Source organism: Brassica rapa, chromosome A10 (genome assembly GCF_000309985.2).
Source record: "Brassica rapa cultivar Chiifu-401-42 chromosome A10, CAAS_Brap_v3.01, whole genome shotgun sequence".
In the NCBI taxonomy this organism is placed as follows: domain Eukaryota; kingdom Viridiplantae; phylum Streptophyta; class Magnoliopsida; order Brassicales; family Brassicaceae; genus Brassica; species Brassica rapa.
The window spans coordinates 15783657-15805456 of NC_024804.2; the positions used below are offsets into that span (position 1 = coordinate 15783657).

General features: G+C 37.0%; 8 protein-coding genes across 8 annotated transcripts; 4 read left to right on the top strand and 4 right to left on the bottom strand.

The window, feature by feature from the left end:
- The first annotated feature begins 19 nt into the window (after positions 1-19).
- LOC103833186 lies at positions 20-2193 on the top strand. Its single transcript, XM_009109283.3, has one exon. The coding sequence runs from the start codon at positions 1438-1440 to the stop codon at positions 2008-2010; it is 573 nt and encodes a 190-aa protein (XP_009107531.1). The 5' UTR covers positions 20-1437; the 3' UTR covers positions 2011-2193.
- A 207-nt stretch (positions 2194-2400) lies between these two features.
- On the bottom strand, positions 2401-4508 carry LOC103833185 (BTB/POZ domain-containing protein At5g17580). The gene is made up of 3 exons (XM_009109282.3): positions 4288-4508; positions 4140-4197; positions 2401-4045 (listed from the first exon to the last, which is right to left on the bottom strand). The coding sequence occupies exons 1-3, from the start codon at positions 4305-4307 to the stop codon at positions 2507-2509; spliced, it is 1617 nt and encodes a 538-aa protein (XP_009107530.1). The 5' UTR covers positions 4308-4508; the 3' UTR covers positions 2401-2506.
- Positions 4509-4594: 86 nt separating this feature from the next.
- Positions 4595-7435, bottom strand: LOC103833184 (uncharacterized metal-dependent hydrolase YabD). Its single transcript, XM_009109281.3, has 11 exons — positions 7418-7435; positions 7162-7377; positions 6257-6470; positions 6102-6175; positions 5943-6024; positions 5795-5845; positions 5618-5718; positions 5398-5551; positions 5103-5312; positions 4904-5021; positions 4595-4821 (listed from the first exon to the last, which is right to left on the bottom strand). The coding sequence occupies exons 2-11, from the start codon at positions 7206-7208 to the stop codon at positions 4769-4771; spliced, it is 1104 nt and encodes a 367-aa protein (XP_009107529.2). The 5' UTR covers positions 7209-7377; positions 7418-7435; the 3' UTR covers positions 4595-4768.
- A 911-nt stretch (positions 7436-8346) lies between these two features.
- On the bottom strand, positions 8347-9774 carry LOC103833183 (protein BOLA4, chloroplastic/mitochondrial). The gene is made up of 3 exons (XM_009109280.3): positions 9406-9774; positions 9097-9164; positions 8347-8726 (listed from the first exon to the last, which is right to left on the bottom strand). The coding sequence occupies exons 1-3, from the start codon at positions 9727-9729 to the stop codon at positions 8585-8587; spliced, it is 534 nt and encodes a 177-aa protein (XP_009107528.1). The 5' UTR covers positions 9730-9774; the 3' UTR covers positions 8347-8584.
- A 642-nt stretch (positions 9775-10416) lies between these two features.
- On the top strand, positions 10417-11968 carry LOC103833182 (peroxisome biogenesis protein 19-2). The gene is made up of 5 exons (XM_009109279.3): positions 10417-10622; positions 10744-10783; positions 10869-11163; positions 11319-11635; positions 11719-11968. The coding sequence occupies exons 1-5, from the start codon at positions 10577-10579 to the stop codon at positions 11762-11764; spliced, it is 744 nt and encodes a 247-aa protein (XP_009107527.1). The 5' UTR covers positions 10417-10576; the 3' UTR covers positions 11765-11968.
- A 314-nt stretch (positions 11969-12282) lies between these two features.
- On the top strand, positions 12283-14890 carry LOC103833181 (maltose excess protein 1, chloroplastic). Its single transcript, XM_009109278.3, has 9 exons — positions 12283-12611; positions 12720-12893; positions 12969-13259; positions 13372-13461; positions 13923-14024; positions 14099-14217; positions 14297-14359; positions 14456-14517; positions 14602-14890. The coding sequence occupies exons 1-9, from the start codon at positions 12390-12392 to the stop codon at positions 14682-14684; spliced, it is 1206 nt and encodes a 401-aa protein (XP_009107526.1). The 5' UTR covers positions 12283-12389; the 3' UTR covers positions 14685-14890.
- Positions 14891-15004: 114 nt separating this feature from the next.
- Positions 15005-17092, top strand: LOC103833180 (putative mediator of RNA polymerase II transcription subunit 26). The gene is made up of 2 exons (XM_033282535.1): positions 15005-15578; positions 16068-17092. The coding sequence occupies exons 1-2, from the start codon at positions 15094-15096 to the stop codon at positions 16696-16698; spliced, it is 1116 nt and encodes a 371-aa protein (XP_033138426.1). The 5' UTR covers positions 15005-15093; the 3' UTR covers positions 16699-17092.
- Positions 17093-17682: 590 nt separating this feature from the next.
- LOC103833179 (glycosyl hydrolase 5 family protein) lies at positions 17683-21736 on the bottom strand. The gene is made up of 5 exons (XM_009109275.2): positions 20379-21736; positions 20011-20258; positions 18825-19151; positions 18349-18545; positions 17683-18251 (listed from the first exon to the last, which is right to left on the bottom strand). The coding sequence occupies exons 1-5, from the start codon at positions 20784-20786 to the stop codon at positions 17848-17850; spliced, it is 1584 nt and encodes a 527-aa protein (XP_009107523.1). The 5' UTR covers positions 20787-21736; the 3' UTR covers positions 17683-17847.
- Positions 21737-21800: the final 64 nt, after the last annotated feature.

The following is a 21800-nucleotide window of genomic DNA, read 5'->3' on the forward strand; positions in this document are numbered from 1 at the left end:
AAATTTACTGCACAACAAAACCAATAAGATGATTATGTATTTAAAACCATCATAACTATATTTTAATTGATTGTTATTGGAGCTAGTAATTCTACTGGAGTAATGATCCTACAACTTAACAAATAGGAAATACAAAGAAAATATCTTCTCTCCTTCGTAACGTTTGAACTTTTTCCAGAGGGAATTGATATTTTTTTGGGTTGAATTTTTTATTTTATGATCAATTTTACCTTCTGTTTTGTCGGATTTTAGTTCGTTTAGACGAATTTTGTTTTGGATGAGCTTCTTGTAAAGCATCAGAAAGCTTGCACCTGGACGAACATGAACCAACACATAGTTTTTCTCTATTTATGCTTTTATAAAAAAATTTGTTTTGTTGAACTTCACTTTTTATATCTGATACCAATTCTCTCAGTCCGTTGGACTTACTAATAGAACGTTTTTTTGAAAGATTTATTAACAGAACTTTTTTTTTTTGTAAAAAAACTTATTAATAGAACTTGGTCGACAAAAAAAACAACTACAAAAATAGGTACTGCAAATGAAAGATAATTGCAAAGAATCAATCAAAACTATTATCTTCAGATGAAGATGTATCCAGACTGATCATGATCATAAATCAATGTGAGAGAGACAACATTCTCACGATAGACCTTTATATATCAATAGTGTTGCTGCATTCCAGTTATATTAATAATATTTATTTGTTTTTTTTTTTAATTTACGTTCTTTTACATTCTAAGCATTGTATATCCATTAGCCATTAGGCATTAACTAATGATAGTTCTAAAAAAAATTAAAACACATGTTTTTGGACTCATTTTCAAGGGAGAGGAACCATTGTGGCTAACTGGCTATAGTCAACAGATGTACAAAAAATTGTCAGGGTTACACATTAGTTTCTTTTATTAACTATATTTTTATAGAAAAGTGGAGATCATGTAATTAGACATCGTGAACTTACGTCGCATCTTGGTTGATAGCACGATAACCATATGTATATACCATGTAGTCTTATTATATAAGATAATATAATATTTTCTTACGTGGAATATGACATATTTCTACAATCCCTCATATTAAAAAACTGGAAAAAACTATATTCCCCGAATTAATCCGTCTGCATCTCACCTTTAATATAAGCCAATGTCTCTTAACAACTTCACAATGACACTACCATAATAAAAAAAATTCACAGTCATTTAGCGAATGAAGGAAAATAAATAGATATAATGATATATAAAATTACGTCCTCATTTAGCGGTCTTTCCTGTTTTCTGTTACATCCAATTGTCCGGATAAAGAAATTAAGAAAAAACGAAAAAACCATAGTCTAATTCAAGAAACACACACAATACACAAAAGAGGAAGAAAGAAGAAAACACGATCTCTAGGTCTTGTTCATCCGTGTTTCAGATCTAGTGGTCGGGAATTCGAATGGATCAAAGAACAGGTGATCCAAGAATATACATCGTCACTCTTCTCTTTCTTTCATGCATCCTCACAGGAGGAGTCCTTCTCGGGCTTTACCTCGTCCAACATGATCCAAATCCTCTGTTTCTACAAGCGGGTATGTTCTTCGTTGGTATCCCTTGGTTCTTCTGGTTCTTGGCTTACATCTACTCTTGTCTCCTCAAGCCTTGCATCCTCTCCATAAGCCAAAGAGTTTCCAGATTCGATCCGGAGAAAGGCCAGGAGGAGGAGGAGGAGAAGAACAATAGAAGCATCACGGAAATCGCCATGTCGGATTCACATCCCGTGGCTGCGGTGGAGCTGGGGAATTCGCCGAGTGATGGTGAGAAGCACGTGCAGTTCGGGAATGTGGTGGTTCTTGGAGATGAAGGAGGAGTAAAAGCAGCAGAAGAGGATCTAAATGAGAGAAGTACTAATAAACTGATTCCGGATCATATGAGAATGGGAGACGAAGGTAATCAAGAACATCATGACGAGAGTGGCGTTGATAAGGATTGCGATAGAACTCCTTTGAGATTATCCGTGGGGAACAGATGATCTGATACTGAATGATCAGGAACTGATCGTCTTTTTGGGTTGTTAACTATGGTTTGAACAAAGAGGAAAGGCTTTGGAAAAAGCTGAACCCTAATAGACGTGTGAGACAAGGAACATTGTTTTTGAGTATGAACTTAAATAACATGTGAAAGTCCATAGAAGATTTTGTTTTGTTTTAGCTTTCTTTCTATTGTTCTTCTGGTTTTGGATGAATTCAGAAAATAATCAATAACAAAAAAGAAAAAAAATCTTCTCCAATGTCAAAATCTAATAGACGTGTGAGACAAGGAACATTGTAGTTTTGAGTATGAACTAAAAAATACCATGTCAAAGTCTATAGAATAATTTGTTTTGTTGTAGCTTTATTTGCATTGTTCTCATGGTTTTGGATGAATTGGGAAAATAATCATTAACAAAAACAAAACATCTTCTCCAGTGTCAGAAAGAGAGCAACAACAAGAACAGAACAAAGTGTCTTTTATCTCGAGTTGTTTATTTATTTGTAGTGATGATGAATCTTCTTCTTCTTTTTCTTCTTGACATCACAGGTGCAAGCATCAGCTGAAGAAGAAGAAGTAGCATTCAAGCAACCAAACTTCCTCTTCACTTGTCTCCACACACTTACCTTCTTCGCCTTCTTCCATCGATGAACAACACATTCATGATCCTCAATCTCCATCCCCAACAGCTTCTCAGTCATCTTCTCAATCTCATCCTCATCACTCCAAACCCCAATCTCTTCTCCTCCCTTAATCTCTTTCGCCACTGTATCCCTTATCTGAAGCTGAGAAGCAAAGAAAACCTGAACAACAACCCTAAGAGGAAGCCTCTGGTTCTTCGCAGCTTCCTCACACCCTTGCCTAGAAAGTTTCTTACAGTCAAGAACCTTACAAGCTTCCATCTTCTCAGACTCAGTCAAGTATCCATGCCTCTCCAAGAAAACATCAACCGCTCTGTAAATCCCATCTGAGTACCTCAAAACACCAAGCGAAATCGCCGCCGTGATCTCTCCTAACGCCACAAACGCCTCCAGCTTCAGAGAAGCATCCTCACTCACAGCTAATAACAGAAACTCCTCCAAGAGCTTCGCCACTTTGACGAAAAGAGAAACGTCTTCAGAGTCTTCTTCTTCGTTGGTGTAGTTAGAGTAAAAGCTAGTGACGACGGTTCTAAGGAGCTGGATGTCTTTCTCACCGTATCCTTGCGTTAGAATCTTGAGATCCGTTGGTTTAGCCATGTCGAGCTGTTTGCTGACTCTGATCCCAAACCCATTTCGACATTCAGAGCTAGCTTCTAACGAGATAGAGTGTTTCAGCGTCTTGAACAAGAACTCGCATGAGATTAGCCCTCTTTTGTGAGGCAAAAGCCTCTCAACAGCTTCAACAACTTCTCTTTTCTTGCCTGACACGCTATCTTCCGCGTCCAAAACCCATTTCTTCGCGTACTTGCAGATTGAAGTAACAATGTATTCAACAGGAATGCTGCGTGATTCCATTGCTCGGATCATCAAAGGCTCGTAAAACCGAAGCGGGAGAGTGATCAAATCTTCAGACTTCCAGTCGTTATCAAACAGTCTCCTCCTAGGGTTAGGTCTATACTCACTTGTTGTTTCCTCTCTGTTCTTGATCGGTTCGCCGAGGAGTCTTGGATCGTAGGAAGCTTTTTCGATAAGGGAGTCGAAGAAGAGGTCCACGAGTTCGAAATCCGCTAGCTTGTCGAGACTCTTCTCCCCCGAACGAAGAGCGTTTACTGTCTCGTTCCAGCTGGGGAGAACTCTTGTTTCCAAGAAACTAGATGCCTTTCCCAGCAAGTTATCAGTGCTGTGTTCTTCTTTCATCCCTAAGTAGTAGGCTATGCAGAGAACGGATATGATGTTATCAGACGTAAGGTTCACTTTGTAGCCGTAGCAGAACTTAGCAACCAGCTTGAAGGTTTCTGGATCAGCTTCTATATCTTGTAGGATACAAGGAAGCTCATCGATCTTGTTTCTCTCCAGTAATGAGCTCACTATCGCTGATCTCTTTGCTATAGTTTCCTACACAAACAAAAAAAAAACTGAAAAATTAGGAAACACAAGTCTTTTTTTTTTTCTTTTTGATAAATCTAATGGAGAATAGAAAGAAACATACTTTGCAGAGATGAAATGGAACATCCTTTACGTTGATGTGAAGCTCTGACTTCGAGTTTCTTCAAGGGAAATGAATATAGTTTAGACTTTTATCTGTTTAAATCAGGAATTGATACTAATCTGAAATAGAACAGATGAAGAAACCTTACCTGGTTTCAAGATCTGACATCGTTTCTTGAAGGAATGTGTGCTTATGAGTTGGTCTTTGTCTTAGGCTTCAACAACACAAGGTACTTAGTTTCATCATGTGTTCTGCAACAACGGAAGGTGAAAGCAGAGAAGTATGGGGTCAAACACACAAATAATTCAAAAACAAAATCAAGAGACTTCCGGAGATATAGGAATCAAGTTAAGATGTTTGTTACCAATTTAAATTTTTTTTAAAAGCAAAAAATAATGACTCAATCAAATCTTATCATCAAATGAATTTACACAGGTGCAGTAAAAAAATACACATTATGTAAATCTATAATCTTTATTATCATCATCATATATGAACATGTCAAATATAGTTAAAAAAAGGTCTTATACAAAGAGAAGTGTGAGTGAGTCTACAACACTATTCCAAGTTTCCAACTTCAAAGACTTGTAACAGAGTAATGACAAACGCAACTACAATGTCTTAAGAACTCATGATGGTGTTGTTGAATGGTTCCGAGTGTGGCCAGAGACATCAGCGGCACCTAAAGACAAAGATCCTTATCAAAAACTTGTTCTGTGACCAAAACAAAGATGTGAAGAGACAAACTAAAAGAAATGATTTACCTTTGTCAAGAAGCAGCTTCGAGCCTGAGTAAGAGAATAACCGAACAGCATTTGTATAGCTTAGTTCCGCGAGTTCTTCGTTCTTCATGTCCAACAACCTTGCTACATACCCAAGTACCTGTAACCGTAATTGATTAGGGTCTTAAATTTTTCCATGAATATATGAGTTAAAGCAGTAATAAAGTAACAACAAACATACGGTATGAATATTAGCAGGGTGGTTAAGTGTTTCCTTTGGCAATTTCATCGAGCCGCCACTGGAGGAAGCATTAGACTCAAGATCCTGAGATGAGTTTCCTTCTTCAGGCAGCAGAGAAGGATCTCCTTCTACAAAGTAGAGAGTCCCTGACTCTGACTTTGGTAATGCATCGGGTGAATCAGTCTCCAATAAGATCCTATCAGAAGGAACCTACCAAGAAGAACTGAAATCAAGATTCCTCTCCATTCCATCTAAAAAACTGTAGTTTGTGCGTAAACAAATGTAGAAATCTTACTGCTTTCAACATCTTCTTGGCTTTCTTCTCACTCATGGACATGAGAAAACCAGAGAAGGAGAAGTATGCACCGATCTTAGCAAATTCAGGAACCATCTCAGCTGAACCCAAGTACGAGTGAAGGATGACTCCAGCAGGAAAAGGCCCCACAGATCTGCGTATCACGAGATAACATCACACTATTGCTTTGCTACACACAAGAGGAAGCAAAGGATCATACTTTGTTATCTCAAGTAGATCCCCAAATGCACGGACACAGTGAATTGACGCAGGTTTATTCAGTTCCTTTGCAAGTTCAAGCTGTCGACGAAACACTCCAACCTGCACTTTTTAAAAATGCAGCTTTTAGCATCAAACTATATAAGCCCAAAGGTTTCTTCTTTATCAATCATGAAACCTGGTCTGAGAAATCAATCTCTCTTCCCTTAGACCCTTTGTCCAAACCAATCTGTAAAGACAAAAAAAAGTAATCAGCTTCAACCAACAACAATCATGGATTCTACGAAAAGGTTTTCTTCAAATCAAAAGAGACAAGAGACAGTTACTTCTCCAACAGCAGCAGTAGGAGTGGTCTCAAACAAGCTCTTCAACGTCTCAAACCATTGAGGACTCCTCTCTGCAACATACCTATACTCAAAACGACCTTTAAAGTCTCAAACTTTACCAGTAATCGAATGTAGATATTACATACACAGAGTTCGTACCATGGATGGATACCAAAGCAGGGAACAACAGAAGGGTACTTCACTCCCATCTCTTTGACCAAGTTCCAATCTTTCTATCCAAAATTAAACGAAGCCCAGATTCAATTCAGTAAAACGTAAAAGCTGTCATTTTGCAATCTCTGACGAAACCAAACCTCGGAGACTCCATTGACGACGAAGGAAGAGACGCCGGAAGCTACAGCGGAGGAGATGAGCTGAGGAGCTTTGCTGATAATCCTGGGGTCTTGAAGGTGACAGTGCGCGTCGAACAGTTTCATCTTCTCAGAACCGCTTCGTAAATGTGTCTTCTGTGTTCTCCTCCCAAACCAAACTACAGTTTCTGTTTTTTTCTCCTTTTTCCCTTCTACCCTGTATTTTTGTATAAATTCTACATTGACCCCAATACTATATAATTGATAAAATAACTCCGTTATTACAATCTTTGTTATTGTCTCATTTGACTAGCCAATCAGAGTGTGCTTTTCTGGTTTCGCTTGTGTGGTAAAACAAAAGAAAACTCATGCATAGTCTATATACCTAGTTAACCTTAATTTCACTTGGGCAACACATTGTTAAGGATAGAAATGATTCAATATCTCTATTTGATTTAAACTTCCTGAAAAAAATAACATTTTGTTAAAGAAGATGAATGTCTTCTCAGTTCTCTCTGTCGAGAGTATGAAGCTGGTCAATCCACGTGGTGCATCAGTGTCCTAAATTTAGACATGAGGCAACATATGGAAATGCCTAGTCATGTTTGGAAATGGATAGACTTATCGTGTTGTCACGCTATAAACTAATTAAAACAAAAGTAGTGATTGTAATAATCTTATATAAATCGATGAACAACAAGTCAAAGAAGGTTCGGTTAGAAGATGAAAAGTGAAGCTAACTAAGTCATTCATTAACACTTGTAGTAGCCCCAAGAAAACACCGCAACACTTCCCATACCACTAATGAGCGTTACAACAAGATTTAAAATAAAATTTCCAGAAAAAGATATCGTTATGATATATAGTTACTGTTCTAATGCAACATGATACAATTATTCTTTACTTACGTCTCTCTGATGTCTCCTTCAACATTACCGCTTCTTCTCCTTCTCATTTTGCCGACGATAATCGCCGTAGCAACATTCCGGCCACACACTGCCGGCGAGAAATCCGATCAGGGTTGGCAAGTATTTATTGTTCCTCCTTCAGGTCCATCAACAAGACATAATAACTTGCCACAGAGAACTCAACTTTCCTATGGAAACCTGCCCTGACATTATCACCGACTAGGTCGCCGGAGTTAATTTAGAGATGAAGCAGTGATGTGTGTTCCTTGTTGTAATCTTTCTCCGAATATATATATGTTCGGAGAGAAAATGAAGGCATGAACATCGTTTGCCACTTTACTTTTTTTAGAAGAAAACATCATTTGCCACACCTACACCGTTCAAGTGTTCATTCTTTCATTTTCTCCTTTCACTTCAAGACGTAGTAAAGTTCGAGTTATTATTATGAATTGCATTTTTATTTTCGTTTATAAATCTAATGCAAAATGTGATATTGCCATTTGTGGTATCTTCGACAACATTATGTCTTTTTGTCGAAGCATAAATGTTATTTTTAGCAAGGAATATTTTGATTTAATCTTTGGGCAATTGTCAATAATAGCACCTTTTGAAGTTTATGTTTTAAAAATGACACTAAAAGAAAAAAAGTCACAAAAATCAATGACATTTATTAAAGAATAAAATATCTCTAATACTTTTGGTTTAAAATTAAATAAACAAATAAAAATAAAAAAAAATAAATGAAAAAAATAAATTTTTTTATAGTTTCAGATCATATGTTTTCAGATTCTAAACTTTTATAATTTTACTTTTTGAAATTTTTTTTTTGATTTTTTTTTTCAATTTTTTTTTATACTTTAAAATTTTTTTTGAAACTGTTTTTAAAATTTTTATTTTTTTATTTTAATATTTATTTTTTATAAAATTTTAAACCTTAATTCCAAAATCTCACCCCTTAATTCTAAACTCTAAAGTTTGAATTAATTAACCTAAAAGGTATAAATATATATTTAACTATTTAATGAAATCTATTTTTGTGACTTTGAACTTTGAGTGCTATTTTGGAAACAAAACTGCTATGCTAGTTTTTTTCTCTTTAATCTCTGATATTATATTATTTATAATCGTTTTAGATCAAAAGTCTCTAATGATGCGCAAAAAATTTCTTCCAAATTACCCCAAGCATATTGTGAAACTTGTAGACTACTGTTATTATCCAGGTTCAAGAAGCTACGTAAATGTACTTATGCGAGTGGCAGACGACAAAAAGAAATGAAACACAGCAAAGGATGTCACATAATCGGATAACACACCACCATCAACAACAAAAACAAACATCCAAATTTGTTTTGATAAAACAAAACAGCTTTGCCCGCTGTTCAAATAATAGATTTGGCTTCGTGTCATTTAAAAACTCGAGGCTTCAAACTTCGGAAGGAGTTTTTGTTGTCATTTGATCAACGGCATGAACTACGTTCTGAAGCTCTTCCCAAATGGCTTTGTAGACCATCCTTTGTCTGTTCACTGCAGATTGTCCCTCAAAAGCCGATGATACCACATTGATGCTACAAAAAAACATTAGGCAATACTGATGTTAATTAACAGAATCATCTAATATGACAAGTAAAAGGTAAGAACAGAAAATGGAATAAGTTCTAACTTAGACATCAACGTTGATGAATGATACTGGCATAATTTGGAAGTTCTTTGGATTTTGTTTTCCACACGAGACAGAGCAACTTAATCATCGATGTTCTTACTATAGCTCGGTTTTTCATTTATTGTTCGATGAAACAAGAGCAAAAAAGATGCTCAAAACGTGAACCTTGTCTGAATATGACAACATACTTCAATAAACATATAAATCTGCAACTTTAATTATGGGTAATAGTGAATGATCCGAAAGAGAAGAATGAGTTACGCAAGAGTAGTTACCAAACGTGGCGACCATCTCCAGACATATCCTTGACAGAAACCGACTCTGCATTCAATTGTTCTTTGATCTGTACAGAAAAAAAGATAAACCGAGAAAAAATTGGAACTTTAACCACAAATACAAGAAGTGAAAACAGATGCCTTCTGAGATATGATTCGTCTTTAATGAGCTTAACTTAGTGATATAATAACCCAATCTTGATTATTCGATCTACGGTTAGAGTGAGTGTAATCATGAACGAGATATTACACTAATCTAATTTTATAAGCCTCGGCACTAGCTTATAAGGAAGAAGAAAAAGTTTCAACCTTTTGCTCCATGGATTGCATAAGGGTTTGATCAATCGACCCAGCATCGTTGATCTGAGAGGATCTAGCACTGAGATTACGGCTGCGAATGTTAGCAAGACCAAACCCAGAAGCCCTGAAAACTTTGTTTCCGTAAATCGACGACGGCGTGGTGGACTCTCCACGAGACAAAGCGGCGCGTACGCATCTCGAATTGGAGCTTCTCACGGCGGAAGATGAGAGAGTGGATAAAAACGAAGAGAAGGGTCTCTTTGGAGATTGGAAAAGGAGATGAAGGCTCGCTCTTGTGGTGGAGAGACGAACGAGTGGACGAGTTGTCGCCATTGCTGAGACTTGTTTTGAGAGGAAAGTGTTTTAAGGGAGCTTTGTTGTAGTGAGCAAAATGATTTGGGCCACTCAAAGTTATGGGCTTTATTGTGTCTGGAAGCTACGAGGTTACGAGTGTGAATTCTGCTTCTTTCCTGCCATGTTAACTAGATTTGAGCTTAAACACTTCATTTTCCTTTTAACTTTTTTAAAGTGAACTTAATACTATAGTTTGACTTCTGCTTCTTTCCTGCCATGTTAAACGATGAGGTTTATCAACCATGTACACTTACTATAAATAAAGAACTAGGAAGTTGTTCAAAAAAAATAAAATAAATAAAGAACTTTGATTTTTTTTCGCCATGCACAGAACTAATAATTTAAATATAATTTATTTTAATTTAAAAATAATATTTGAACATTATTATTTTAATATTTTAATTTTGTCGATATGAGAAAAAATAAAATAAAAAATGTAATTAGATGTAGTCTTGTTTTTTTTATTTGGTTTAATTATTTTTATTTTATTTTATTTAAACTTGGATAAAATTAAATTATATTTGATAAGAATAAATGTAATTAGAAGTAGTGTTGTTTCTTTTTTTATTTGGTTTAATTATTTTTATTTTAATTGATTTAAACCCATAAAATTAAAAGAGTATTTTTAGATTTTATGTTACACTAAATAATTCAGATAAATATTAAAAAGAAAAACTGGGGGAGAAAAAAACGTCAGCCGTTGGATTGAATCATTAAGTTCACCGTGACGTATCGAGATAATCAATTGAACACCGCCCTTTCTCCTCTTTGCGATATTTCTTCTTCTTCCACATCAGTGCTTGAACCACAGTTTGGTTCCCAGATAATGGCCAAGGAAACACACACCGATGACTTAGACGAGCTTCTCGACAGTAATCGATTTTTTATTTTTAATTTTTAATTTTGATATCCTTACTATCATCTTCGTTGCGAATTCTATATGTTTTTGATTGATTGGTGAAAACGTTTATATTGTCTTTGTGGATTTAACAGGCGCCTTGGATGATTTCAAGGATCTCAATCTTACTCAAAGGTACCGTCTTTATTGCCCTATACTTGTTTTAAGATTGTGGTTCCTCAATTTTGAGCTTAGAGCTTACCGTTAATGGGTTTTGTAGAAATGAAGGGGTGAATAAAGAAGAAGGTGGCAAAGAAGAGATGGAGTCATTGCCTAGTGGAGTTCAAGGTCTTGGAATGGGATTACCAGACATGAGGACCAAGAAGAAAGGAAAGAGCAAGGTTGCTAAAGAGGACCATGTTGCTGAGGCTCTTGATAAACTCAGGGAACAAACCAGAGAAACTGTCAAAGGGCTAGGGTCCTTGTCTTCCAAGCAGCTGCTGCCGCCGGGTTCTTCTGATGATGCTATGGTTGAAGATTGGATCAAGCAATTCGAGGATCTTACTGGATCTCAGGTAAATTTATCATACACTAACTGACTTGTTATGCATCCTATTAGCTGAGATGTGTTATTTTCTTGATAAGAGTTTCAAACCACATTGGAGGCTGTGTTAATAGGACAGATTGTGATAAATAATCTTTCTGTCTTGATCATATTATCTTTGTTTAGGACTTGGAGTCAATTGTGGACACGATGATGCAACAGCTGTTATCAAAGGATATTCTCCACGAACCAATGAAAGAGATCGGTGCAAGATACCCGAAATGGCTAGAAGAGCATGAAAGCACTCTAAGCAAAGAAGATTTCGAACGTTATTCACGCCAATATGAACTGATCAAAGAGCTCAACTTGGTCTACGAGAACGAACCAAACAATTCGACCAAGATCATGGAGATAATGCAGAAGATGCAGGAGTGTGGACAACCACCGAGTGATATAGTGCAGGAGATGGATCCTGGTTTTGATTTCGCAAGTCTAGGACAAATGTAAGTCTTCTTCCTAAGTTAAAAAAAATCTCAGTGATCTTTAAAGACACACTGGGACTGACTTTTTGTGTGTATGTTCACAGGTCTCCGGATATGCTCGAATCTTCACCAAACTGCTGTGTAATGTGACAGTCGAAACAGGTTTGTTGGCCTGGTCAAGCCATTTGATACCATGCTTTTTTTCTTTCTCTCTAGTGCATTGTGCAACGCAAAGCTTGTGTTTAGGTGTTAAATTAACTTGAGTAAGTTATTTTATATTGGGATCAGTTCATGTTCTTTTGGATCGTTTGATTTGACAATAATGTTACTATATTGAAAAGTGAATTCACCAAATCAGGCCACAGAAGCGAGCGATATGAGTCTATTGTAGTAGTAGTAGTTGGTAGAGAGAAGCAAAACCAAAAGTTGTTTATTGTTTGACAAATGGGCTAACGTTATGGGCTTTTCCCGCGAAAGCCCACAAGTTATTAAAGGATATTCGAATTTGTTTTTTTTTTTAATTTTGTATCATGTACGGGGAAAATCGAAGGTTGGAGAAAATAAAATATCTTTTAAAAATCTAGGATCAATACAAAGAAGCACATGAATTGAAGCTACAGTTAACGATATAATAACATCCACGTGTCACCTTTTCATTTCCCAACATCACTCTCTAAGATGATTTTCACTCGTATAACCCTCTGCTTCGTCGCCATCTCACTCTCTCTGTTACAAAGGCAGGCGTTAAGTAGAGAAATAGTTCTCCAAAACTCCCATGGAAGCTAAAACCATCGCAATGTCTCTCGCTAGTAACCGCTCGTTGATCATCCCGACTTCTCCTCGCTCTTCCTTCGTTTCTACATCTCGTTTCTCCCGCCTCCCGCTGAAGCGTGCTTGTATAGGCGTCGGTGGCTTCCGTGGATCGGCTCTGACTCGGTGGAATCCGATTGTTTCGAATCGCCGACGACTCGTCCCTGTTCGTGCAACTAACTCGGAAGTGAGGTTTCAAGTTGAATCAATTGCTCTATAAAGTTTCTACTTGTGGTCTCTGCTCTAATGGCTAATTTTTTTTTAATTTGATTTTGGGGATTTTACTCTCTCAAAGGGATCTCTAGGTTTAGAGAAGGTTAAGGAATACGAAGAATGGGATTCATGGACTGCGAAATTCTCCGGCGGAGCGAATATTCCGTTTCTGATGCTTCAATTGCCGCAGATCATCCTCAATGCACAGAATCTTTTGGCGGGAAACAACACCGCACTTTCGGCTGTTCCATGGCTGGTAAAGCTCTTTGGTATATGCAAATCTCACTGTGATGGATAGAATGTGAAAGTGGATGTTTTTGATGGAATACAGGGGATGTTGACTGGTTTGTTAGGAAACCTTTCGTTGCTTTCATATTTCGCAAAGAAGAGAGAAAAAGAAGCAGCTATTGTGCAAACACTTGGAGTCATCTCCACTCACGTTGTCCTTTCGCAGCTCACCATGGCTGGAGCTATGCCTTTGCCGTTTTTTGTTGCTACTTCGGCTGTTGTCACTGTTGGTATTATATTGAACTGTTTGTTCTATTTTGGTAAGCTCAGTACGACTCTGTGGCGATTGTGGGAAGATTTTATCACTGTTGGTGGACTCTGTGTTCTACCTCAAGTGAGTGTATTTACCCTTCAAGTTTTGGCTTTGTACAATAGATTACACTGAGGCATTAGAGAAGACACATACAGTTAGGTCGACACTTAGATTCTGAACTTTGAAATCGCAGGTCATGTGGTCTACTTTTGTCCCTTTTGTACCAAACAGTATCTTGCCTGGGACAACTGCTTTTGTTATTGCTGTAGTGGCTGTATTTATGGTAAGCTTTCAAGTACTTCCGCTTTACTTTCTCCTCATTGATTTGCGTACACATTCTTCAGGTTAAATCTAGCCTCTTGTATACTTTACAAACAAGTCATATTTTTAGTTTGAAAAGAATCTTGTTTCCAATAATTGAATTGTTCTACTGACCGCTGATTTGGCGCTTTTGAACTTTGTAGACCGTTTCCATTGCAAAATTCTTTTCAGTCTTTGTGCTGAATTTTTTGGACTTAATAGTTAAAAAACTATGTTAGGAGGACATAGGAGTTATCAATTATAGAAAGGGGGGGGGGGGGTGGAATGGTGGCATTGGCAATGTAAATGATACAGCTGTTGTTTCTATAGGTCTGTGTTTGTTTCTCTGACCTCTTAGTCCTAGGTTCATAGATCTTTTACAACAACTGTTGAGATATGTAGTAATCTTCCTTTTATCTTAACTTTCTTCTGGTAAGAATGCAGGCTCGAACCGAGAAACTCCCAGAGGAAGGTGTTAAGTTTGTCCAGTCTTTATCTGGATGGACAGCGACCCTTATGTTCATGTGGATGCCAGTTTCCCAAATGGTATTAGTTTTACTTCTCTTGTTATTTGAACGTTCTCCCAACTACTGGATATCTGATGTTCATCTATATTTCAGTGGACAAATTTTCTAAGTCCAGACAACATAAAAGGCTTATCACCAATCACAATGTTGCTTTCGATGACGGGGAACGGGCTTATGCTCCCAAGAGCATTATTTATCCGTGATTTGATGTGGTAAAAGCTAAGCTTCAGTTTAACACTATTTTCACCCAGAGTAACAAGCAATTTGATATCCATCTTTGCTGTGATGTAGGTTCACTGGTTCAATATGGGCAACTCTCTTTTATGGATATGGAAACATTCTGTGCTTATACATGTAAGCATCCTCGCACATCTCTCTTGAAGCTAGAATGGTATTTTTTTCACGAGTACATGAGTATTAACCAGTAACACCGGAATTATCCAAATGCAGGTCTAACTGCACGAGCAAGTTATTCTTCGCAGCATCCACAATTGGTTTGATCTCATGGATAGGTTCATAACACTCAAAGATACTATCTTACATCATCATCCTTTGTTTTCAACATTTGTCTGAAAATACTTTAATTGTAAAAACAGGACTTGCTTTATGGAGAGATTCAGCAGCTCATGGTCACAACTCTCCGTTACGATCATTGAAGGAGTTGGTTTTTGGGTCATAACTCAATAGAAGCTTAAACACCGTTCGTTTGCTTCAAGCAAGTACATAGAGGGAGGATTACTTGTTTGTATCAAGGAGACCAAGCCATGTATTTTATTTATGTTATTTGTATTTGTCCCAAGCTCCTATATAAAACGCATATTTAGTGCCACTTCATAACTTAAGCTGAATCACACTAAACCATATTAATTTGTTAATTCCTACTCCTACTCCTACGATATTTTATGTTAAGAAGAATATTGGGCTTAGTGATTGAGCTAAAACTATTGGGCTTTTAGTATACCAATATAGAGCCCATATAATGCCCATGTGTCTTTCTCCCGACCCTAAACCAGACCATGACTCGCACGACTTTCCCAAAATAACCTAGAGATCCGAAAAGAACGGAGGAAAGGACGAAAGAAGGAAAGATGGAGGAGACGAAGCCATTGGTAGGGAACCATCCCCAGCAGCAGCAGCAACAGCAACAACAACAGCAGCTTCTCTATCAACACCAATTACAACAGAGACAGCAGCAGATGCTTTTATTACAGCAGTTGCAGAAACAGCAACAACAACAAGCCGCCATGTCTAGATTCCCCTCCAACATCGACGTTCATCTCCGTCCACCAGGGTCAATCCAGACCCGACCAATTGTTCCCCCTCAGCAGCAGAACCCTAATCCCAACCCTAGCGTGGGACAGCCTACACCGAATCTCCAGCAGCAGCAGCAGCAGCAGCAACAGGTTGCAGCGAGTCAGCAGATGCTGCAACAGCAGCAGCAACAACAACAGCAGCAGAAATTGATGCGGCCGTTGAATCACATCGAGCTTCAATTCGCGTATCAGGATGCTTGGCGTGTCTGCCACCCTGATTTCAAACGACCTTTCTCTTCTCTCGAAGACGCTTGCGAAAGGTTAGTTCTAAATTATCGAATTACTGACATTTCTTTGTAAATTTATTTCCTTTTATAGAAATCCACCATAGAGTTTCTCACCCGTTCAAGGCTTTTGCAATCTCTGGTAGTAGTCAAAATTACTTATTGATATATGTATATCTGATCTGTGATATGAAAACAGTGATCTGTTAATGACTTACTTACCCTTGTCGGAAAGTCTGCAACTTGTATGTTCTTCTTTGGTTCGTGTTTGGTATTTAATATTGTGATGATATATGTTAGCCTTTTCGTTAATTTCTTTACTTTTTTATTGATATTGTCCTTGTTAGATCCAATACTCTTTCTGAGTTTCTTTTGGTGTTCGTTCATACGAAACTTCAATCTCTTTCTGAGTTTAGTGTGGTGGTGTCTCTGCATATGGTCGTGGCATTGTTTTGTGTGGTGATTTGTTTGCCTTGATTGAACGTTTCTGTATTTGGTTTGTTTCTTATCATACCTCCTATGCAGGTTACTGCCTTATCATGTTGTAGCAGATTACGAAGCGGAAGAGGACGATAGAATCCTCGATTCAGACCCAACAGGCCAAGCCCTTTCCCGCTCTCAGCAGTGGGACAACAACATCGCAGCTAAAGTCGCTGAGTTCACTGCAACCTTTGAGAAACAAGCCTTAGCTTTCAACATAATCACCCGGAAGCGAGCTATGGGAGAGTTCAGATCCGAGGAGAGGCTTATGGTGGAGCAAGCTCTGCTGCAAGAAGAAAGAAAGGCGTTGCTGGAGCTTAAAGCAGAGATGGATAGGGAGAAGGCTGGCAGGGAGGCTCAGGAGGCTAAGCTGAGAATGGCCGCTTTGGCTCAGGCTGGACAGTCACAGTCCCATGCCGAGATAATGGCTCGTAACCCGTTGAGGGCTAACGCGGTTGGGAATCAGGGTGGGAGTATTCAGCTGAGCCACGAGATGGGAGAGCAAGGACGTGGCATGAACCCTGATGAGATGATGAATGGGTGGGGAAACAATAGTCAGAGAGAGGAGAAGGAGCCTTCGGAAGATTTCTTGAATGATGAGGAGAATGAGAACGGAGAGACGGGTGAACAGGAGAACTGGCGTGAAGCAGGGGAGTTCGATTTGAACAGCCGCTAAGTGATTAATGTGGTTGTTGTGGAAGTTATAGTTTGAACAACTGGATTCAAGATGCTATACATGGCAGGGTGGTCAGGCTCAAAGTCTGCCGCTAGCTGAACCATCAGATGTTGAAGCCAAGTAAGCATTACTCGGTTTTAATGTTAATGTAGCTTTACTTAGATGTGTGTTTTAATATTATTGAAAAGTGTCCTGAGAGGAAAAGAGTTCTTCATTTTCATGGAGATGGATTGGCTTGTTATCTAATAAGTGAATCGTGTCAAAGGTGTAAGAGCTTCAGGTTCTAAAGCTTGTAGTAGGTAAGCTTATGTACTAATGTGGATTTGTTATATATGTATGGATTGGTTTGTTTTTGTTATGGATGATTGTAATAGTAAAATGGTTATTTTTGTTACGTTAAACCCTCAAAAACGTCTAGGATTTAAATTTCCAGAACCGCAGCATGTTTACCACTTTCCAAAACATGGAGATCGCGGTGTAGATTTCTCATCAGTGAATCATCTTCTTTGGCCAGTTTTTATGTGAGTTGTCACACCGCACAGTGGACCACCAATGCTCCTTCTGCCCACGGTTTAATTTTTTTTTTTTTGTGAAAAAATAAAAACCTCACTCTTTTTAATTTGCTGTCCATGGTTTAATTTGCTATTGACAAAACCTCACTCTCTTTTAGGTCAAGATCAGCTGTGTATTACTGGTGTTTATATTTATCAAGCTTTCACTGGCACGAAGCTAAATGATTCTAAATACATGAGTTTTGATCATGAGAATAAGCTCATGAAATATTGGCATATGATCTCCAAAATTTTATGAAAAATTATATATATTCTTAAACTTGTAAAAACAAATATTAATTTTTCGTTAAATTGTCTATAGCCCTCATGATCTCTATTTTTCCGTTAAATTGTCCATAGCCCTCAAAATCTAATGTCGAATCACAACAATATCACAATAATATTACAATTGGTTAAACTTATTATCTTTAGATGAAATTAAATTATATACTAATTTTCATTCCACCGAACTCCAAACTTCAAGAATACAAAAGCTTTGGATCGTCTTCTAAACACAATCAATCCAGTAATCGTAATTTATTCTATGCACTTTTGTTTATTCTCATAACTAAAAAGTCTAAAATCAATAAATATTACCTCAGAAGATTTTAAACCATTGGCTTGCAGGTTCACAACTAATATCTCCAGTCAAACACTTGCAATGATTAGCAACAATATTGTTATCCGAATCCACGTCTAAGCATACCAACAAACCATCGTTATTCTTGAACGCCAAATGCATCTTTGTGGCCGATATTCGCTTAATCTTTGTGCACTTCTTGCCGAGTTTCACGCTTCTCCCAACTGATGTTTCGCCTTCCACACAAGATTTGTGACCTCCTTTGATTTCAAGTCTGTCTCCATGAGAATAACTCCACGGCTCGTCCTTTGTGCATGGACCCAACGTGAGTTCTGACTCATAGCACGGTGATTTTCTCACTAGACACAGTCCGGTTAACGGATGGAATATTTTCTTGTGATGATTGTGCTTTATACCGGGTCCTGTGACAGTTTAGTTACTTTCTCAAACTTGTATTATTACACATGCATGATGATAAGTTAGGCTAGTTTACAAGCAAGCAAAGCAAGATTGATTTACCTTTATGTGGTGGTTGAATGACGGAGAGTCTCTGGAGATAAGTATGGTTATGAACATGGTGCCAGTTCGCATCTAACATACCGTAAGCTTCAACTACACCACGTTTGCCTTCACGGAAATAATAAACTCCGGTAAGCGCCCAAACCGCCCAATCGATATCTTTCTCGGCCGCCCATGCCAGCATACAACTCATGTACCTAATGTCACAGTTGATAATAATATTTCAAGCCTTGAATCTTTGATTGTTTCAGACACCAATCTGTATAGGTTTCACTTACTAAAATGTTAAAACATTTTAAATCATGGGTTTATTTGGATACTTTATTACCCAAAGTGAATGACAATGCAATAATAACAATTGACCCTTTTCTTTTTTTTGTAACACTTTTATTCTTTGTTTATATTTTGAAATCAGTACTAAACTATATATTTTGGACTTCCCTCAAATGTGTATTCAACCAATTTGTAATATATACCTATTTCCTTCAAAATCACCACCTCTTTGATCGGTCCCGAACTCGCTCAAGAACAAAGGAAAGCCTTGATCGAGAAGGAAGCCTCCAGTACGATGCTCCTTAGTGAAGATTTGGCTGCAAAAATCGTTGACATTGTGTGATTTCCATTGACCAGTACCATTGGTGAAAGCATACCAATGAAGCTCCAAAACAAGTTTTTTTTTAAAGCTAAGATTCACTGGACGATCTTTTAAGAAAGTTAGGTCAGCGTCGAAGTCAAGCCCGGAGAGTATGACCAGAACGTTAGGGTTTGATCCATGCACTGCTTCTGCTCCTCTTTGCATGTACCTACCATGTGAAAAAGTATAATTCCAATTCCCATATTAATAATCTTGACATTAATATTAGAAAATGTGTTCTAAGTTAGCAAATTATTTCTCTGCGTTGATTATTATATCGTGTTGTTTAATCAATGAACTTAAGGTACATGCAAAAAGGAAAAAAAAAAACATTTCCAATTGCCATATTAATAATTCTTTTCCCATACTAATAATTTAAACATTAATAATAGAGATGTTAGAATCAACGAAATCATGTAAATTAATAAATTCTTTCTCTGCGTTGATTCTTGTTGTTTAATCTATGAACCTTGGATTCCCATATCAACCGATATATATAATATTTATACATACATATGGATATTTTTTATAGCTGGAGTTGTACTTAATTATTTTTAGGGATTTAATTATTTATAGCGCAAGGGAATAAAATCAGTGATGAATATCTAATTAACGTGCATAATTTCTTGGTGTTTAAGCTTCACATGGGCATTATGATAAAGAAAAAAGAACAAAACTTAGGTTCACCCCCTAGGTTGTGTTTAGAATTTAGGTTTTAGGGCATATGTTTGGATTTAGGGTATAGGTTCTGGTTTAGGGTTTAGGTTTGGGTTTTAGGGTATAGAATTCGGGTTTAGGTTTAGGATTTAGGGTTACGGTTTGGATTTAGGGTTTAGTTAGCGTTTTTAACGTCGGTAAAGTTGACGTTATTATTATTATTTTTTAATTATTTTTGGTTTTGAAAAATTATTTAATTGTTTTTATCCATTAATTTATGTGGCATTATGATTGGTTTTTAGAAGTGATGTGAATTTAAAGGAGGTGAACCTAAGTCTTGTTCAAGAAAAAAAATAGAATTTATTACGTACGTATACCAATCTTTTGCAGTATGATTGTAACCTCTAAGTTCATTCCTCAAGCTCATACCAATAACGTTATTCACGTCCATAAAGATTGTGGCCATCTTCTTAAGACCCAACATCCATAGATCTGGATTGAATTTCGGGTCGCCAAAGAACGCGTCCGGGTCATCGTTGCTGCAACACCAACCCGGTACGGTCTTGTGGTTATCAAGTATCACCATCACATCGTTTCTCCCCAGACTATACACCACGGCCTAAGAAAAGTGTTGCTTGCGTAAGAAGTTATAACATATAGTTAAAACAAGAATCTGGAGTCTTCTAAAAACTGTTTTTCAAATGAATGATGAATCACATGATTAATTGTGTATACTTGCCTGGAATACATTGATAAGAGGAGTATTGACAATGGATGGATTGTGAGTGTAAATCCCTTGAAGTTCATGATCCAATCCATATCTCTCAAATGATTGTTTAACGGTAACATTAAAGGCTAGAGTGTCATTAATCATTAGCTCAAGTGGCCAAGTGAGCCTAACACAATTGAAACCCATTTCTTTTATTTTCTTTGATATTGAATCCATTGGCTGGCTGCTCAGCCCCTCGGCCACTACTGGCTTAAGGTGTGAAGGCCAGTTCACACAAGCTAGCTTCACACGGTGGCCACTCTTGTTGACTATCCATCGTGACTTTGTGGAGAGTGGATAATCTGCTGCTAGGGTTAGAGATATTGATGACAAGAGCAAGGACAAAAGGAGAGTTAAGGGAAAGATTGTTTTTGCCATATCTATTACTGATTTTGTTTTAGGAAAACTATCTAGTATATATATAGAATGAATTCAAAGGTTCTGTCATAATATTAGGGGAGTTGTTGAGTTATTTTAAAGATAATTGACTGTTATATATCAGGGTTTTAGTTTGATGATAGGCTTCAACGTTTTTTTTTTAGATTACTGCGGAACATTGTGGATAAATATCTTCTTACCACACATTTTGGATAATTATTTATGTTAAAACATTCGGATTATATATATCTATTCTAAGATAAGAGGATAAATCAGTGGATCATCGCCTGGAACTTCGGTAAAGTAACTTGGTGAACCTTCATCAAATGTAATAACTATGAATAATTTTCTATTTGTCTTTATGAAATTGATTCGAAGTTGAGGAATCTAAATGTTAAAACCAATTGAATTATATACGGTAATCGGACGGTAGTTATAGATTAACATCTTATTTTTCATTATACAAGCGATCAATATTTCAACAATTATGTAGAAAAGTCTTTTTCGTTTCAAAAACTCGTGATTTGCATGTTGATGATGAATGTCATGTGGTATTAGTATAAACTCAAGTTTTGAATAAAATAAGAACTTGAAAGTAACGTAATGTTGTGGACGTCTCGTAAGCTATGTCTGCCGCCACATGTCGACCGTGAGGGTGATCACGTTGTTCACAAACTCAAATAATCTGAGCTGTACTTCCTTTGGAAACCGTGATCTATTATCAATTTACTGAAAATACTAAAAATATTGTTAGATAAATACTAAAATTACATACTTATGTCATCTTTAATTCTTTATTAGTTATCATGATGTGGTATTGAGTTCCATTAGTATATCACTTCTATTTGAACAAAATAATTGGAAACTAACAAGGCAAACTAGTCTGGAAATCACAAACTTGCTCAATTTCTTCAGCTGTGACTAATCAGCATATTTCAATTTCGAGTACTGTTTTTTTAGATAATAATTAAGTAAATATCTCGCTGTGCACTAGTTTTAATATTTTTGGAAACT

Excerpts from the sequence above, each read along its gene's own strand:
- LOC103833186 (XM_009109283.3), top strand. The coding sequence starts at position 1,438 with ATGGATCAAAGAACAGGTGATCCAAGAATATACATCGTCACTCTTCTC.
- LOC103833185 (XM_009109282.3), bottom strand. The coding sequence starts at position 4,307 with ATGTCAGATCTTGAAACCAG. Across the intron at positions 4,198-4,287 it reads ATGTCAGATCTTGAAACCAG|AAACTCGAAGTCAGAGCTTC; the intron begins GTAAGGTTTCTT and ends TTTCCCTTGAAG. Across the intron at positions 4,046-4,139 it reads TTCCATTTCATCTCTGCAAA|GAAACTATAGCAAAGAGATC; the intron begins GTATGTTTCTTT and ends TTGTTTGTGTAG.
- LOC103833184 (XM_009109281.3), bottom strand. The coding sequence starts at position 7,208 with ATGAGAAGGAGAAGAAGCGGTAATGTTGAAGGAGACATCAGAGAGAC. Across the intron at positions 6,471-7,161 it reads GAAGGAGACATCAGAGAGAC|GGTAGAAGGGAAAAAGGAGA; the intron begins GTAAGTAAAGAA and ends ACAAAAATACAG. Across the intron at positions 4,822-4,903 it reads GAAGCTGCTTCTTGACAAAG|GTGCCGCTGATGTCTCTGGC; the intron begins GTAAATCATTTC and ends CTTTGTCTTTAG.
- LOC103833183 (XM_009109280.3), bottom strand. The coding sequence starts at position 9,729 with ATGGCGACAACTCGTCCACTCGTTCGTCTCTCCACCACAAGAGCGAGC. Across the intron at positions 9,165-9,405 it reads TGCAATCCATGGAGCAAAAG|ATCAAAGAACAATTGAATGC; the intron begins GTTGAAACTTTT and ends TTTTCTGTACAG. Across the intron at positions 8,727-9,096 it reads GGAGATGGTCGCCACGTTTG|CATCAATGTGGTATCATCGG; the intron begins GTAACTACTCTT and ends GTTTTTTTGTAG.
- LOC103833182 (XM_009109279.3), top strand. The coding sequence starts at position 10,577 with ATGGCCAAGGAAACACACACCGATGACTTAGACGAGCTTCTCGACA. Across the intron at positions 10,784-10,868 it reads GATCTCAATCTTACTCAAAG|AAATGAAGGGGTGAATAAAG; the intron begins GTACCGTCTTTA and ends TGGGTTTTGTAG. Across the intron at positions 11,636-11,718 it reads TTCGCAAGTCTAGGACAAAT|GTCTCCGGATATGCTCGAAT; the intron begins GTAAGTCTTCTT and ends GTATGTTCACAG.
- LOC103833181 (XM_009109278.3), top strand. The coding sequence starts at position 12,390 with ATGGAAGCTAAAACCATCGCAATGTCTCTCGCTAGTAACCGCTCGTTG. Across the intron at positions 13,462-13,922 it reads CTGTAGTGGCTGTATTTATG|GCTCGAACCGAGAAACTCCC; the intron begins GTAAGCTTTCAA and ends GTAAGAATGCAG. Across the intron at positions 14,025-14,098 it reads GGATGCCAGTTTCCCAAATG|TGGACAAATTTTCTAAGTCC; the intron begins GTATTAGTTTTA and ends TCTATATTTCAG.
- LOC103833180 (XM_033282535.1), top strand. The coding sequence starts at position 15,094 with ATGGAGGAGACGAAGCCATTGGTAGGGAACCATCCCCAGCAGCAGCAG. Across the intron at positions 15,579-16,067 it reads CTCGAAGACGCTTGCGAAAG|GTTACTGCCTTATCATGTTG; the intron begins GTTAGTTCTAAA and ends CCTCCTATGCAG.
- LOC103833179 (XM_009109275.2), bottom strand. The coding sequence starts at position 20,786 with ATGGCAAAAACAATCTTTCCCTTAACTCTCCTTTTGTCCTTGCTCTTG. Across the intron at positions 20,259-20,378 it reads CTCTTATCAATGTATTCCAG|GCCGTGGTGTATAGTCTGGG; the intron begins GCAAGTATACAC and ends CACTTTTCTTAG. Across the intron at positions 18,546-18,824 it reads GGTGATTTTGAAGGAAATAG|GTACATGAGTTGTATGCTGG; the intron begins GTATATATTACA and ends CTGTGACATTAG.